Genomic DNA, 18,200 nt, shown 5'->3' with positions numbered 1-18,200 from the left:
TAAGTCTAATGATGATTGACTGATCTAAATAAAGACTCTTTCAGTAATCCACAGCAGACAGGAAAGCTGTAAGAATTAACTGCAACAATGATTCACTTACCAGATGACTGAAAACGCCTACACACACACACACACGACACATGCTGTGTCCATGCATAAAAACATGCATTTCAGACATCTCGCTCCTTCAGAGCAAGAACCAATTTAAAAAAAAAAATTAAACCCATTTCTCACTCTGAAACACCAAAACAAGACAGAAAATATCATTCTAAGGATATGCTACTCCCCAAAATGACTGTCTGTCGAATCACTCTGGAGTCGTTTGCCCTCCACTGTGCCTACCCAGAACCCCCGTGTCACCCAGAGTCTCTGACCCGCGCTACAATCTGTTTCCATGGCAACCGGCCTGCCTCTCAAGGGTCAGCAATCATGACACAATCATTAAGGACAACAAGAACTATCTTCTCCATTACAATGGCTTCACACAAAGACCAGAGGGGTTGATGTTTGATGTATCATCACAGTGGCACATCAATATCTGTGGCAAAGTGTATAGGATCATTGAGATACACAATATTCTTATTCCATTTCCATGTCTAGGCCTAGGGCATTATCTGTGGTCCTCTGTAGCTCAGCTGGTAGAGCACGGCGCTTGTAACGCCAAGGTAGTGGGTTCGATCCCCGGGACCACCCATGCACAAAAATGTATGCACGCATGACTGTAAGTCGCTTTGGATAAAAGCGTCTGCTAAATGGCATATTATATTATATTATTATTATATATATTATTATTATTATATTATTATATTATTATCTGTGGAATCTATGCATTATGCAAACACAAACATAAGGGCAAGAGATATGTAATATACACTACCGTTCAAAAGTTTGGGGTCACTTAGAAATGTCCTTGTTTTCGAAAGAAAAGCAATTTTTTTGTACATTAAAATAACATCAAATTGATCCGAAATACAGTGTAGACATTGTTAATGTTGTAAATGGCTATTGTTGCTGGAAACGGCTGATTTTTAATGGAATATCTACATAGGCGTACAGAGGCCCATTATTACATTTACATTTTAGTAATTTAGCAGACGCTCTTATCCAGAGCGACTTACAGTTAGTGAGTGCATACATTTTTTGTTTTTTTTCATACTGAGAGAAAGAGGAAGAGAGAAGAGCGAGAGAGAGAGAGAGAGGAAGAGCGAGAGGAAGAGCGAGAGGAAGAGCGAGAGGAAGAGCGAGAGGAAGAGAGAGAGGAAGAGAGAGAGGAAGAGCGAGAGGAAGAGAGAGGAAGAGAGAGGAAGAGAGAAAGAGAGAGGAGAGAGAGAGAAGAGAGAGAGATGAAGAGAGGAAGAGAGAATAGAGAGAGAGAAGCGATTTACAGTTAGTGAGTGCATACATTTTTTTTTTAATTCATACTGAGAGAAAGAGGAAGAGAGAAGAGAGAAAGAGAGAGAGAAAGAGAAGAGAAAGAGAGAGAAGGGAGAGAGGAAGAGAGAAAGAGAGAGGAAGAGAGAGAAAAGAGAGAAAGAGGAAGAGAGAGAGAGAAGAGAGAGAGAGATGAAGAGAGAATAGAGAGAGATTATTAACTCATTATCAGCAACCATCAGTCCTGTGTTCCAATGGCACATTGTGTTTGCTAATCCAAGTTTATCATTTTAAAAGGCTAATTGATCATTAGAAAACCCTTTTGCAATTATGACAGCAGCTGAAAACTGTTGTGCTGATTAAAGAAGCAATAAAACTGGCCTTCTTGAGACTAGTTGAGTATCTGGAGCATCAGCAATTGTGGGTTCGATGGGCTCAAAATGGCCAGAAACAAAGAACTTTCTTCTGAAACTCGTCAGCCTTTTCTTGTTCTGAGAAATGAAGGCTATTCCGTGCGAGAAATTGCCAAGAAACTGAAGATCTCGTACAACGCTGTGTACTACTCCCTTCACAGAACAGCGCAAACTGTCTCTAACCAGAATAGAAAGAGGTGTGGGAGGCCCCGGTGCACAACTGAGCAAGAGGACAAATACATTAGAGTGTCTAGTTTGAGAAACAGATGCCTCACAGGTCCTCAACTTGCAGCTTCATTAAATAGTACCTGCAAAACACCAGTCTCAACGTCAACAGTGAAGAGGCGACTCCGGGATGCTGATCTTCTAGGCAGAGTTGCAAAGAAAAATACATATCTCAGACTGGCCAATAAAAAGAAAATATTAAGATGGGCAAAAGAACACAGACGCTGGACAGAGGAAGATTGGAAAAAAGTGTTATGGACAGACGAATCGAAGTTTGAGGTGTTCAGATCACAAAGAAGAACATTTGTGAGACGCAGACCAAATGAAAAGATGCTGGAGGAGTGCTTGATGCCATCTGTCAAGTATGGTGGAGGCAATGTGATGGTCTGGGGGTGCTTTGGTGGTGGTAAAGTGGGAGATTTGTACAGGGTAAAAGGGATCTTGAAGAAGGAAGGCTATCACTCCATTTTGCAACGCCATGCCATACCCTGTGGACGGCGCTTGATTGGAGCCAATTTCCTCCTACAACAGGACAATGACCCAAAGCACAGCTCCAAACTATGCAATAACTATTTAGGGAAGAAGCAGTCAGCTGGTATTCTGTCTATAATGGAGTGGCCAGCACAGACCCTATTGAGCTGTTGTGGGAGCAGCTTGACCGTATGGTACGTAAAAAGTGCCCATCAAGCCAATCCAACTTGTGGGAGGTGCTTCAGGAAGCATGGGGTGAAATCTCTTCAGATTACCTCAACAAATTGACAACTAGAATGCCAAAGGTCTGCAAGGCTATAATTGCTGCAAAGTTCGAAGGACACAATTATTATTTCAATTAAATATCACTATTTCTAACCTTGTCAATGACTACACTTCCTATTCATTTTGCTATATTTCCTATTCAAACTAATTTCATGTATGTTTTTAAGGAAAACAAGGACATTTCTAAGTGACCCCAAACTTTTGAACGGCAGTATATATATATATATATATATAGTACATTCGGAGAGTATTCAGACCCCTTTACTTTTTTCACATTTTGTTACGTTACAGGCTTATTCTAAAATTGATTAAAAAAAGAAAATTCCTCATCTACACACAATATCCCATCATGACAAAGCAAAAACAGAAATGTCATATTTACATAAGTATTCAGACCCTTTACTCAGTACTTTGTTGAAGCACTTTTGGCAGTGATTACTGCCTCAAGTCTTCTTGGGTATGACGCTACAAGTTTGGCACACCTGTACTTGGGGAGTTTCTCCCATTCTTCTCTGCAGATCCTCTTAAGCTCTGTCAGGTTGGATGGGGAGAGTCGCCACTCAAGGACATTCAGAGACTTGTCCCGAAGCCACTCCTGTGTTGTCTTGGCTGGGTGCATAGGGTCGTTGTCCTGTTGGACCCAGTCTGAGGTCCTGTCTGAGGTCCTGAGCGCTCTGGAGCAGGTTTTCATCAAGGATCTCTCTGTATGTTGCTCTTTTCATCTTTCCCTCTTTCCTGACTATTCTTCCAGTCCCTGCCGCTGAAAAACATCCCCACAGCATGATGCTGCCACCACCATGCTTCACCGTAGGGATGGTGCCAGGTTTCCTCCAGACGTGACGCTTGGCATTCAGGCCAAAGAGTTAAATCTTGGTTTCATCAGACCAGACAATCTTGTTTCTCATGGTCTGAGAGTCCTTTAGGTGCCTTTTGGCAAACTCCAAGAGGCCTGTCATGTGCCTTTTACTGAAGACTGGCTTCCATCTGGCCACTCTTCCATAAAGGCCTGATTGGTGGAGTGCTGCAGAGATGGTTGTCCTTCTGGAAGGTTCTCCCATCTCCACAGAGGAACTCTGGAGCTCTGTCAGAGTGACCATCGGGTTCTCGTCACCTCACTGACGAAGGCCCCTTCTTCTCCCCCGATTGCTCAGTTTGGCCGGATGGCAAGCTCTTGGAAGGGTCTTGGTGGTTCCAAACTTCTTCCATTTAAGAATGATGAAGGCCACTGTGTTCTTGGGTACGTTCAATGCTGCAGAAATGTTTTGGTACCCTTCCCCAGATCTATGCCTCAACGCAATCCTGTCTCGGAGCTCTACAGACATTTCCTTCGACCTCAAGGCTTGGTATTTGCTCTGACATGCACTGTCAACTGAGGGACCTTATATACAGTGGGGAGAACAAGTATTTGATACACTGCCGATTTTGCAGGTTTTCCTACTTACAAAGCATGTAGAGGTCTGTAATTTTTATCATAGGTACACTTCAACTGTGAGAGACGGAATCTACAAAAATCCAGAAAATCACATTGTATGATTTTTAAGTAATTAATTTGCATTTTATTGCATGACATAAGTATTTGATCACCTACCAACCAGTAAGAATTCCGGCTCTCACAGACCTGTTAGTTTTTCTTTAAGAAGCCCTCCTGTTCTCCACTCATTACCTGTATTAACTGCACCTGTTTGAACTTGTTACCTGTATAAAAGACACCTGTCCACACACTCAATCAAACAGACTCCAAACTCTCCACAATGGCCAAGACCAGAGAGCTGTGTAAGGACATCAGGAATAAAATTGTAGACCTGCACAAGGCTGGGATGGGCTACAGGACAATAGGCAAGCAGCTTGGTGAGAAGGCAACAACTGTTGGCGCAATTATTAGAAAATGGAAGAAGTTCAAGATGACGGTCAATCACCCTCGGTCTGGGGCTCCATGCAAGATCTCACCTCGTGGGGCATCAATGATCATGAGGAAGGTGAGGGATCAGCCCAGAACTACATGGCAGGACCTGGTCAATGACCTGAAGAGAGCTGGGACCACAGTCTCAAAGAAAACCATTAGTAACACACTACGCCGTCATGGATTAAAATCCTGCAGCGCACGCAAGGTCCCCCTGCTCAAGCCAGCGCATGTCCAGGCCCGTCTGAAGTTTGCCAATGACCATCTGGATGATCCAGAGGAGGAATGGGAGAAGGTTATGTGGTCTGATGAGACAAAAATAGAGCTTTTTGGTCTAAACTCCACTCGCCGTGTTTGGAGGAAGAAGAAGGATGAGTACAACCCCAAGAACACCATCCCAACCATGAAGCATGGAGGTGGAAACATCATTCTTTGGGGATGCTTTTCTGCAAAGGGGACAGGACGACTGCACCGTATTGAGGGGAGGATGGATGGGGCCATGTATCGCAAGATACCCTCCTTCCCTCAGTAAGAGCATTGAAGATGGGTCGTGGCTGGGTCTTCCAGCATGACAACGACCCGAAACACACAGCCAGGGCAACTAGGGAGTGGCTCCGTAAGAAGCATCTCAAGGTCCTGGAGTGGCCTAGCCAGTCTCCAGACCTGAACCCAATAGAAAATCTTTGGAGGGAGCTGAAAGTCCGTATTGCCCAGCGACAGCCCCGAAACCTGAAGGATCTGGAGAAGGTCTGTATGGAGGAGTGGGCCAAAATCCCTGCTGCAGTGTGGGCAAACCTGGTCAAGACCTACAGGAAACGTATGATCTCTGTAATTGCAAACAAAGGTTTCTGTACCAAATATTAAGTTCTGCTTTTCTGACGTATCAAATACTTATGTCATGCAATAAAATGCAAATGAATTACTTAAAAATCATACATTGTGATTTTCTGGATTTTTGTTTTAGATTCCATCTCTCACAGTTGACGTGTACCTATGATAAAAATTACAGACCTCTACATGCTTTGTAAGTAGGAAAACCTGCAAAATCGGCAGTGTATCAAATACTTGTTCTCCCCACTGTAGACAGGTGTGTGCCTTTCCAAATCATGTCCAATCAATTGGATTTACCACAGGTGGACTCCAATCAAGTTGTAGAAACATCTCAAGGATGATCAATGGAAACAGCATGCACCTGAGCTCAATTTCGAGTCTCATAGTAAAGGGTCTGAATACTTATTTGTAATACATTTGCCAACATTTCTAAAAACCTGTTTTCACTTTGTCATTATGGGTTATTGTGTGTAGATTGATGAGGAATTTTTATTTTTTAATCCATTATATATATGTATTATATATATGTATACACATTCACTACCAGTCAAACGTTTGGACACACCTATTCATTCTAGGGTTTTTCTTTATTTTTACATTGTAGAATAATAATGAAGACATCAAAACTATGATACAATACCTATGGAATCATTTAGTAACCAAAAAAGTGTTAAACAAATCAAAAGATATTTTATATTTGAGATTCTTCAAATAGCCATCCTTTGCCTTGATGACAGCTTTGCACACTCTTGGCATTCTCTCAACCAGCTTCATGAGATAGTCACCTGGAATGCATTTCAATTAACAGGTGTGCCTTCTTAAATGTTAATTTGCAGAATTTCTTTCCTTCTTAATGTGTTTGAGCCAATCAGTTGTGTTGTGACAAGGTAGGAGGGGTATACAGAAGATATCCCTATATGCTAAAAGTCCATGTCCATATTATGGCAAGAACAGCTCAAATAAGTAGAGAAACGACAGTCCATCATTACTTTAAGACATGAATGTGAGTAAATACGGAACAGTGCAGTCGCAAAAACCATCAAGAGCTGTAATGAAACTGGCTCTCATGAGGACCACCACAGGAAAGGAAGACCCAGAGTTACCTCTGCTGCAGAGGATAAGTTCATTAGAGTTACCAGCCTCACAAATTGCAGCCCAAATAAATGTTTCACAGAGTTCATGTCACAGACACATCTCAACATCAACTGTTCAGAGGGGACTGTGTGAATCAGGCCTTCGTGGTCGAATTGCTGCAAAGAAACCACAACTAAAGGACACCAATAAGAAGAAGAGACCTGCTTGGGCCAAGAAACATGAGCAATGGACATTAGACCGGAGGAAATGTATCCTTTGGTCTGGAGTCCAAATTTGAGATTTTTGGTTCCAACCGCTGTGTTTTTGTGAGGTGCGGTGTGGGTGAACGGATGATCTCCGCATGTGTAGTTCCCACCGTAAAGCATGGAGGAGGAGGTGTTATGGTGTGGGGGTGCTTTGCTGGTGACACTGTCTGTGATTTATTTAGAATTCAAGGCACATTTAACCAGCATGGCTACCACAGCATTCTGCAGCAATACGCTATCCCATCTGGTTTGGGCTTAGTTGGACTATCCTTTGTTTTTCAACAGGACAATGACCCAACACACCTCCAGGCGGTGTAATGGCTATTTTACCAAGAAGGAGAGTGATGGAGTGCTGCATCAGATGACCTGGCCTCCACAATCCCCCTACCTCAATCCAATTGAGATGGTTTGGGATGAGTCGGACGGCAGGGTGAAGGAAAAGCAGCCAACAAGCAAGTGCTCAGCATATGTGGGAACTCCTTCAAGACTGTTGGAAAAGCATTCCAGGTGAAGCTGGTTGAGAGAATGCAAAGATTTTGCAAAGCTGTCATCAAGGCAAAGGGTGTCTACTTTGAAGAATCTCAAATATATATTTTGATTTGTTTAACACTGTTTTGGTTACTACATGATTCCATATGTGTTATTTCATAGTTTTGATGTCTTCACTATTATTCTACAATGTAGAAAATAGTAAAAATAAAGAACAACCCTTGAATGAGCAGGTGTGTCCAAACTTTTGACTGGTAGTGTATACAAGTATATATATATATATATATATATATATATATATATATATATATATATATATATATATATATATATATATATATATATATATATATATATATATATATATATATATATATATATATATATATATATATATATATATATATATATATACAGTTGAAGTCGGAACTTTACATACACTTAGGTTGGAAACATTAAAACTTGTTTTTCAACCACTCCACAAATGTCTTGTTAACAAACTATAGTTTTGGCAAGTCGGTTAGGACATCTACTTTGTGCATGACACAAGTCATTTTTCCAACAATTGTTCACAGACAGATTATTTAACTTATAATTCACTGTATCACAATTCCAGTGGGTCAGAAGTTTACATACACTAAGTTGACTGTGCCTTTAAACAGCTTGGAAAATTCCAGAAAATGATGTCATGGCTTTAGAAGCTTCTGATAGGCTAATTGACATCATTTGAGTCAATTGGAGGTGTACCTGTGGATGTATTGCAGTGCCTCTTTGCTTGACATAATGGGAAAATCAAAAGAAATCAGCCAAGACCTCAGAAAAAACATTGTAGACCACAAGTCTGGTTCATCCTTGAGAGCAATTTCCAAACACCTGAAGGTACCACGTTCATCTGTACAAACAATAGTACGCAAGTGTAAACACCATGGGGCCACACAGCCGTCATACCACTCAGGAAGGAGACGCATTCTGTCTCCTAGAGATGAACGTACTTTGGTGCGAAAAGTGCAAATCAATCCCAGAACAACAGCAAAGGACCTTGTGAAGATGCTGGAGGAAACACGTACAAACTTATCTATATCCACAGTAAAACAAGTCCTATATCGACATAACCTGAAAGGCCGCTCAGCAAGGAAGAAGCCACTGCTCCAAAACCACCATAAAAAAGCCAGATTACGGTTTGCAACTGCACATGGGGACAAAGATCGTACTATTTGGAGAAATGTCCTCTGGTCTGATTCAACAAAAATAGAACTGTTTGGCCATAATGACCATAGTTATGTTTGGAGGAAAAAGGGGGTGTCTTGCAAGCCGAAGAACACCATCCCAACCGTGAAGCACGGGGGTGGCAGCATCATGCTGTGGGGGTGCTTTGCTGCAGGAGGGACTGGTGCACTTTATTATGTGGATATATTGAAGCAACATCTCAAGAAATCAGTCAGGAAGTTAAAGCTTGGTCGCAATGGGTCTTCCAAATGGACAAATTCCACAGCATTTCAGCCCTGCCACAAAAGGACCAGCTGACATCATGTCAGTGATTCTCTCGTTAACACAGGTGAGAGTGTTGACGAGGACAAGGCTGGAGATCACTTTGTCATGCTGATTGTGTTAGAATAACAGACTGGAAGCTTTAAAAGGAGGGTGGTGCTTAAAATCATTGTTCTTCCTCTGTTAACCATGGTTACCTGCAAGGAAACACGTGCCATCATCATTGCTTTGCACAAATAGGGCTTCACAGGCAAGGAAATTGCTGCTAGTAAGATTGCACCGAAATCAACCATTTATCGGATCATTAAGAACTTCAAGAAGAGAGGTTCAATTGTTGTGAAGAAGGCTTCAGGGCGCCCAAGAAAGTCCAGCAAGCGCCAGGACCGTCTCCTAAAGTTGATCCAGTTGTGGGATCGGGTACCATCAGTGCAGAGCTTGCTCAGGAATGGCAGCAGACAGGTGTGAGTGCATCTGCACGCACAGTGAGGCGAAGACTTTTGGAGGATGGACTGGTGTCAAGAAGGGCAGCGGAGAAGCCACTTCTCTCCAGGAAAAACATCAGGGACAGACTGATATTCTGCATTCTGCTGAGGACTGGGGTGAAGTCATTTTCCCTGATGAATCCCCTTTCCGATTGTTTGGGGCATCCGGAAAAAAGCTTGTCCGGAGAAGACAAGGTGAGCGCTACCATCAGTCCTGTGTCATGTCAACAGTAAAGCATCCTGAGACCATTCATGTGTGGGGTTGCTTCTCAGCCAAGGGAGTGGGCTCACTCACAATTTTGCCTAAGAACACAGCCATGAATAAAGAATGGTACCAACACATCCTCCGAGAGCAACTTCTCCCAACCATCCAAGAACAGTTTGGTGACGAACAATGCCTTTTCCAGCATGATGGAGCTCCTTGCCATAAGGCAAAAGTGATAACTAAGTGGCTCGGTGAACAAAACATCGACATTTTGGGTCCATGGCCAGGAAACTCCCCAGACCTTAATCCCATTGAGAATTTGTGGTCAATGCTCAAGAGGCGGGTGGACAAACAAAAACCCACAAATTCTGACAAACTCCAAGCATTGATTATGCAAGAATGGGCTGCCATCAGTCAGGATGTGGCCCAGAAGTCAATTGACAGCATGCCAGGGCGGATTGCAGAGGTCTTGAAAAAGAAGGGTCAACACTGCAAATATTGACTCTTTGCATAAACTTAATATAATTGTCAATAAAAGCTTTTGACACTTATGGAATGCTTGTAATTATACTTCAGTATACCATTGTAACATCTGACAAAAATATCTAAAAACACTGAAGCAGCAAACTTTGTGAAGACCAGTACTTGTGTCATTCTCAAAACTTTTGACCACGACTGTATATATACACATACAGTGGGGAAAAAAAGTATTTAGTCAGCCACCAATTGTGCAAGTTCTCCCACTTAAAAAGATGAGAGAGGCCTGTAATTTTCATCATAGGTACACGTCAACTATGACAGACAAAATGAGAAAAAAAATCCAGAAAATCACATTGTAGAATTTTTAATGAATTTATTTGCAAATTATGGTGGAAAATAAGTATTTGGTCAATAACAAAAGTTTCTCAATACTTTGTTATATACCCTTTGTTGGCAATGACACAGGTCAAACGTTTTCTGTAAGTCTTGCTGGTATTTTGGCCCATTCCTCCATGCAGATCTCCTCTAGAGCAGTGATGTTTTGGGGCTGTCACTGGGCAACACGGACTTTCAACTCCCTCCAAAGATTTTCTATGGGGTTGAGATCTGGAGACTGGCTAGGCCACTCCAGGACCTTGAAATGCTTCTTACAAAGCCACTCCTTCGTTGCCCGGGCGGTGTGTTTGGAATCATTGTCATGCTGAAAGACCCAGCCACGTTTCATCTTCAATGCCCTTGCTGATGGAAGGAGATGATGTACGCAGTATCAGCATGGGCGAGTTGATAGCTCAGTTAGTTCGAGCCCAACAAGCGCAACAGGACTTTCAAGAACAAACACTGGAAGAACAGCGTCTACAGAATGTCCGCCTGCTTGAGGAAGTCAGGAAGCTGCGAAGAGAAATGTGGACCGAATCGCATCCCAATCAGTTTTTAATCAAGCTAACGGAGGACGACGACATCGAGACCTACCTCTGCATGTTTGAACGGACAGCACTCCGGGAAGGATGGCCCAAGGCGAAGTGGGCGAGTCTGCTGGCCCCGTTCCTGTCCAGAGACGCCCAAAATGGGTATTATGACCTCAACACCGAACAGGCGGCTAACTACGACTGTCTCAAGAGGGAGATACTCAGCCGCTACGGGTACAGCCTGGCCCATTAGGCCCAGCTGGTCCACGACTGGAGGTTCGTGATCGACGCTTTCCCCCGAGCCCAGATGAGCGACCTACTGCGCATCACCAGGGCATGGCTCCTAACCGACGTAGCCGCCCTCCCTGTTATCGACAAAGTGTTCATGGATCACTTCTTACGGGCACTACCTCACGACATGAAGAGGGCGGCGAGCCTACGCACGTCCCAGACCTTGGAGGACCTCTTGGGAGCCGTGGAGACGCACCAGAATACTGTGGCCCTGCTGAAGGGGACACAGGCTGAGTCCGGGAGCCATCGGAGGGGACAGAACGACAACCCCACCACGTACTCCCAGCCGGGCTAAAGGACTACAGACCCACGGAGAGACAGCCGGGGGAGAGTCGACCGCCGCCGCCGACCCCAGGTGGATGAAGACCAAAGGAGCTGTTTTGAGTGTGGCTCCCGGGGACACCTCGCATTGAATTGCCCAGGCCGAGAGGAGTCAATGCCATCAGTAGGCCCCGGAGATGACCTGGGCCACGCAGTAAACTATGTCACCTCCTGTTGGGCCCACAGCGAACCACCAGCACCCATGGTCCCGGTGAAAGTCAACGATCACGACACCCACGCTCTGTTGGATTCCAGGAGTGTGGTAACGCTGGTACAAGCGTGCCTGCTGGCCCAGCCGACCGACCGTGGAGAGGAGATGTCCGTCTCCTGTGTCCACGGCGACACCAAGCAGTATTCGACTGGGCAGGCCACCACCGTGATGTCACAAGGGAGCTGCCAGATGGTGGTGGGTGCCGTTCCTGAGTTGCTCACCTGGGAATGGAGAAGACCAGGGAACGGATCGCCGCCCGGTTTCACTGGCCCGGGATGAGGCGGGCCGTGGAAGACTATTGCCGCAGCTGCACAGAATGTCAAATCACCGCCCCAAAAGCACACTTGCGGAACCCGCTGGTTCCCCTACCGATCATCGGAGTGCCGTTTGAACACATCGCCATGGGTCCCTTGGTAAAAACAGCCCGAGGACACCGGTACATCCTGGTAATAGTAGATTTTGCCACCCGATATCCCGAGGCCATTCCCTTACGGGCAGCAGTCTCCAAGGGAATTGCCCGGGAGCTGTTCCACCTCTTCAGCCGGGTGGGCATCCCGAACGAGATCCTGACCGACCAAGGTACAGAGTTCATGGCTCGTCGAACAGTTCAATAACACGCTCAAACAAATGCTGCGGAAGATCTTCGAGCGGGACGGGAAGAACTGGGACCAGCTACTACCCCACCTAATGTTCTCGATCCGAGAAGTGCCCCAGGCATCCACTGGGTTTTCCCCTTTTGAACTCCTCTACGGGAGGAGACCACGCGGCCTACTGGATCTCGCCAAGGAGGTGTGGGAAGCCCAGCCGACCTCTACGAACACGTAGAAACTATGAGGGAGCGGAGGACAGCCATATGGCAAGTGGTAAGGGAACAAATGGAGAAGGCTCAGCGTGCCCAAGCCAAGGTCTACAATCGGGGGACCCAGCCCCGAGAGTTCCAGGTGGGTGACAAGGTGCTAGTTTTAATCCCCACCGCAGAAAGTAAGTTCCTGGCAACATGGCACGGGCCGTACGAGGTGACAGAGAAGCTGGGACCTGTAAATTACTGCGTATGGCAGCTGGGGAGCCGAAAACCTAATAGATTTACCACGTGAACCTATTGAAGAGGTGGCATGTGAGGACAGCCTTGGCCGTGTTGTGGTCAAAACCTGTGACGTCGACGGGACCAGTGGTGGTCCCGAGCCTTGAGGACCTCGGACCCGCCCAGAAGCAAGTGCTTCGGGAGCTCATAGATCAGAACACTGCCATGTTTTCAGAGAAACCGGGCCGAACGACCCTCATTGAACACCAGGCCGTGAAGCAGGAGGTGGAGGCTATGCTGAGGATGGGAGTCGTCGAGGAGGGGGTGAACGACATCAGTTTGTTCGATGTCTACCCCATGCAGAGGGTGGACGAGCTCATTGACCGGTTGGGAAAGGCACGGTACATCAGCACCCTGGACCTGACCAAGGGATATTGGCAGGTACCCTTGGCAGCCTCCTCCCGGGAGAAGACGTCATTCTCGACACCGGATGGCTTATACCAATACCTGGTCCTCCCGTTCGGTCTCCATGGAGCCCCGCCCACGTTCCAGCGCCCGATGGACCGAGTCCTCCAACCCCACCAACAGTACGCAGCGCCCTATTTGGATGACATCATCATCCACAGCCAAGGTTGGGAAGAGCACCTGACGTGCCTCCAGGCAGTACTGGACGCGCTCAGGCAAGCCGGGTTGACAGCGAATCCCAAGAAATGCAAGCTGGGGTTCGAGGAGGTGGAGTACCTGGGGTATCTAATCGGACAGGGGAACGTCAAGCCCCAGGAGAGGAAGGTACAGGCGGTTCGTGACTGGCCCGTTCCCCGCACAAAGACACTGGTCAAGTCCTTCCTGGGCCTGGCGGGATACTATAGCCGGTTTATCCCCAACTTTGGGGCTATAGCCTCCCCCCTTACCGATCTGACCAGGGCCGCCTCCCGAAAACAGTGAAGTGGTCGGATGAGGCCGAAGCGGCGTTCAGGCGCCTGTAGGAAGCCCTGTGCTCCCATCCGATTCTCGTGACACCCGATTTCCAGGTACCGATGCTGGTGCAGACGGATGCCTGCGACATGAGACTAGGGGCTGTCCTGTCCCAGGTACACGATGGGGAGGAACACCCCAACATGTACATAAGCCGGAAGATGATACCCAGAGAAAATAAGTACTCGATTGTCGAGAGAGTGTCTAGTGGTGAAGTGGGCGCTAGACACTCTCAAGTATTACCTGTTGGGCACCCACTTCACCCCTGGTCACAGACCATGCTCCCCTGGTCTGGATGGCCAGGGGAAAGGACACAAACGATCGAGTCACCAGGTGGTTCTTGTCCCTTCAACGCTTCTCTTTTTCTGTTGTGCACAGGTCAGGGGCAAAGCATGGGAACGTGAATGCCATATCGAAAAGGGAGACATACATCACACTGACAACCGGCCCATCCCCGACAGGGCTAAGGGGGAGGGGGAGGGGGGGCGTACCACGGACAAGCTATCAGGGGGAGACTCGTCGTGGCCTGGTGACAGACTGAGTCTACAGCACACAGCGGTGGCTCCCTCTGCTGAACATGCCAGGTCTCGACGGGTCCTCCGGCCAGGACTTAATGGGGCTGATTGAGGCTGGTGAGTAATCAAGGGGCTGATTGCTCACCAGCTGTACGGGGCCCATAAAGATGCCAGGAGTGCAGCACAGGGGAGAGGTCGGAGGTAGTGAGAGGTTGCTACCAGATAGACATCCTCACGGTCTGCTAGAACCGAGGGGCTCGGTGTTCTACCCCAGAGGCGACAGTGTTCCCCGGAGCCCAGAAGACGGTAACCCGGAAGCGGTCTCCTGGAGGAGACCTATGTTCTTGTCTTCTTCTTTATTGTTTTAAATGCACACCCTTAACTGAGGTAACACACTTGTGTCTGATCTGTGTAAACGTTTAGATCAAACCCCCTGGTCTGCCACAATATATACACTACCGGTCAAAAGTTTTAGAACATCTACTCATTCAAGGGTTTTTCTTTATTTTTACTATTTTCTACATTGTAGAATAATAGTGAAGACATCAAAACTATGAAATAACACATATAGAATCATGTAGTAACCAAAAAAGTTTTCAACAAATCTAAATAAATTGTATATTTGAGACTCTTCAAATAGCAACCTTTTGCCTAGATGACAGCTTTGCATCTGAGCTTTGAATTCTCTGTTCTGTGGTTGCTTTGGAAGTACATCTGACTACGGCATCACATACCTGTGGCCTCGAGGCAAGTTTGGAATTGGATTATCCCTGAGGAGAAGACAAATAATATGCCCTACTAGAGTTTCCAATAATATATTTAGGTTAAACGGAGCCCTTGCCTAAAAATGATGGCCTAATTTAATGTTTTGGTGTTTGAAGCCTTGAATGTTGCCTTGAGGGCATTAACTATGCGCCAAGAAAAGAATATAGGGGAAACATTGTGCCCTATATTCATTTTGTTTGTTGAATGGCCATGAAATTGATTTACACTGTACATGCACTGGCATTAACTCCAAGGCAAGAGACATAGCTACAGGTACTCAAATATCAATGTCACAACACAGACAAGACACAGACAATATCCTTCCACCTGGATAAAGACAGGAGCCGTTTGCATTGTGCTTGTTTAATCCCGCTTATTGTATTTGGTTAACGTGTAAAAAATAAACGACTATAGTAAACATACACTGAGTATACCAAACATTAGGAATACCTTCTTAATATTGAGTTGCACCCCCTCCCCCCTTTTGCCCTCAAAACAGACTAAATTCGTCAGGGCATGGACTCTACAAGGTGTCGAAAGCATTCCACAGAGATGCTGGCCCATGTTGACTCCAATGCTTCCCACAGTTGTGTCAAGTTGGCTGGATGTCCTTTGGGTGGTGGACCATTCTTGATACACACAGGAAAGTGGGAAAAACCCAGCAGCATTGCAGTTCTTGACACAAACCGGTGCGCCTGACACCTACTACCATACCCTGTTCAAAGGCACAAATATGGTGTCTTGCCCATTCACCCTCTGAATGGCACACATACACAATCCATGTCTCAATTGTCTCAAGGCTTAAAGATCCTTCTTTAACCTGTCTCCTCCCCTAACAAGTGACATCAATAAGGGATCATAGCTTTCACCTGGATTCACCTGGTCAGTCTATGTCATGGAAAGAGCAATGTTTTATATACTCAGTGCATGTTGTTGGGTAAGAATCTCCCTTCTCTGGACAGTCATACTCTGAGTTCTCTGTCTGTCTCTGTGCAATGCTAAGCTAATCCCCAGTCTCCTGCCTACTTTAGCATTAGCATGGTCACCTTTGGCTGTGTAAATAATACAGGCCAGTCATTGGCTGATTCATGCATTATTCAGTGGGGAGTGGATCACACGATATAAGTTCTGAGTCCTGCTAGACCTAGCCTGAGACTGGGCCGGCCACCTGACCACACACACACACACAGGCAGGTGGAACACCATTCATCCATGCACTGGAGGACGACTGCTTTAGTCTGACTCGGGCTGCTAGGCCCCATGACAGTGATTAATATTGTCTTGTCATGAGGTGGACCCTGAGTCTTTATGGACGTAGCGCTGTGTGGCCTGAAGTTGCAATTCTGTGGTGATGCAGGGAAAATTGGCTACTGGTGAATAAGCAAAATTGGACATTAAGTCCTATCTATCTACAGTAGGCCTACATCTATCTGTTTTCTAGTTGTTGCCCATTTAACTGTCACTTGATATAATGTATAGTGTATAGGCTATACCTGTGAAACCAAGTGAGGAAGCTCTTTAGCTAATCAATAACAAAGACAACTAGCAGACACCACAGCCATTGAAGACTTGAAGACATGCACTCCTGCCATATGGATCACTTATGGGAAGTGTGGGCGGTGTAGTGTGCAACGACAAGTGAACAAGGGCAAATGTAATGTATTGTGACTAGGCCTCTGTGTGTGTCAGTCTGTTTTGTGTTATGACCACCTTTCTCTCCAATCACTGTGAGCTACACATGTAGGATGACTAGGGGTCACCATTGGGGTCATCTCCATGGTAACAGAAATTCATGGTAGGCCTAGCACTCTTGTCATGCCAGGCAGGAGCATAGAAATGTAATGCATTGGTTGATGATTCAACAAGCTCTCACAGTCTCACATCAGAATTAGATGTTCATCCATGTTTCTCAAACGTCAAATTTCAAAATGTTTAAGGTTAAGTTTAGGCATTAACTCTGCATTTTTAAGGTTAGAGTTAAGTTTAGGCATTAACTATGAAAGCTTAAGGTTAGGTATTAACTCTGAATGGTTAAGGTAAGGGTTAAGGTTTGGGATAGTCTTAAAACAAAAATCTCAAAAACTACTTTCTATTCCTAGATTCGAACATTCAATCTTTGGCACCAGAGGCATATGTTTACATATAACCTACTTGAAGGTAACAACACTCACTGTTGCCCTTAGTGGCCGGTTTTCACCGTCATCTCCCGATGTTCTCAGTCCATGGATGGACTTCTATACTGACTTGTATCAGGGGTGACCTGGCTGGATGATTACCATCTAAAGGGATAGGCCTATTCCAATGGATGTCAACCATTTTTTCCATAGATATCTAATCAACTCATTATGCAGTGTTCTACACTTGTGTGTGTGTGTGTGTGTGTGTGTGTTCAAGTGTGCAAAAGGGTTGGGATGAGAGTACACTTACATTCCAGGTGCTTTTTCTTGGGCGCCATCACCTCGTGAGTGGTTGCCTTGCAGACGGCGCGAGATACCTCTGATCCCGTCAACTGGTACTGCGCAGCGGCAATACGATCCGTGAGCGTCTGCCCCGACATTTTCTCCTAGTGTAGTAGACCACCTTTATTTCACCAAGGAGAAAAATTAAATAAAAAGGCGGTCTTGCTACAGGAATACGGGTATCAACGATGCCAGTGCTGTGCGGTCCTCTCTAAATCCCCCACGAATAGGCCTGTGACCTTCTGGATGGGCGAATAATTTTCCAAATTAGCTCAAATAAATAAATAAAGATTTCATTTGACATTAAATAATTGGGTCACGTTGATATGTGTGCTCTGACATGGGTAGACTTACGCTAGATTGCCTTCTTCCTTCTGTGTCCCGCTATATGGTTCAGTTCAGCACCTTGGATAAAGTCACTCTTACGTAACACTACGCTGGAAATACAATCTATTTCCTCAGCCCACAGCAATAAAGCAATAACAAAGAAGCAATTAGGAGATTGTAAACGCTGCGACCGCACAGCGCTTCTTATCCTTAGAATGAATGGGTTTGGCCAAATGTCCAACCTTCATCAAACATACATAGAATATTCCGTTATCCGTTTTGCAGGAACATCGGTTACACGGTCAAGTGTTTCCTTCCCCACGACGCACGCAAAAAAGGCAAACCGAAGGAGTAAAGTGCACGGGGGACTTTCAAAATAATGATTTTGGAGTAGTGACGCACAGTGTCCTCGTCGGCTCGTGGATTAAAA

At 45.5% G+C, this 18,200-nt stretch overlaps 1 protein-coding gene across 1 annotated transcript in view; it reads right to left on the bottom strand.

Moving 5' to 3' along the window:
- Positions 1-17,541, bottom strand: part of LOC311108756 (clathrin coat assembly protein AP180-like) — a gene marked incomplete at both ends in the record, with an annotated part of 43,801 nt that extends 26,260 nt beyond the window's left edge. The window contains one exon of the mRNA XM_084151498.1: positions 17,412-17,541. Within this exon, the coding sequence (XP_084007624.1) occupies positions 17,412-17,541 (130 nt within the window). The remainder of the gene's footprint in view (positions 1-17,411) is intronic.
- Between the last annotated feature and the right edge of the window lie 659 nt (positions 17,542-18,200).

The sequence above is a fragment of the Coregonus lavaretus genome, assembly GCF_964263955.1.
Source record: "Coregonus lavaretus genome assembly, chromosome: 33".
Taxonomy (NCBI): domain Eukaryota; kingdom Metazoa; phylum Chordata; class Actinopteri; order Salmoniformes; family Salmonidae; genus Coregonus; species Coregonus lavaretus.
Note: the sequence above shows the minus strand (reverse complement) of the source record. Positions and strands in the feature narration are given on the sequence as shown.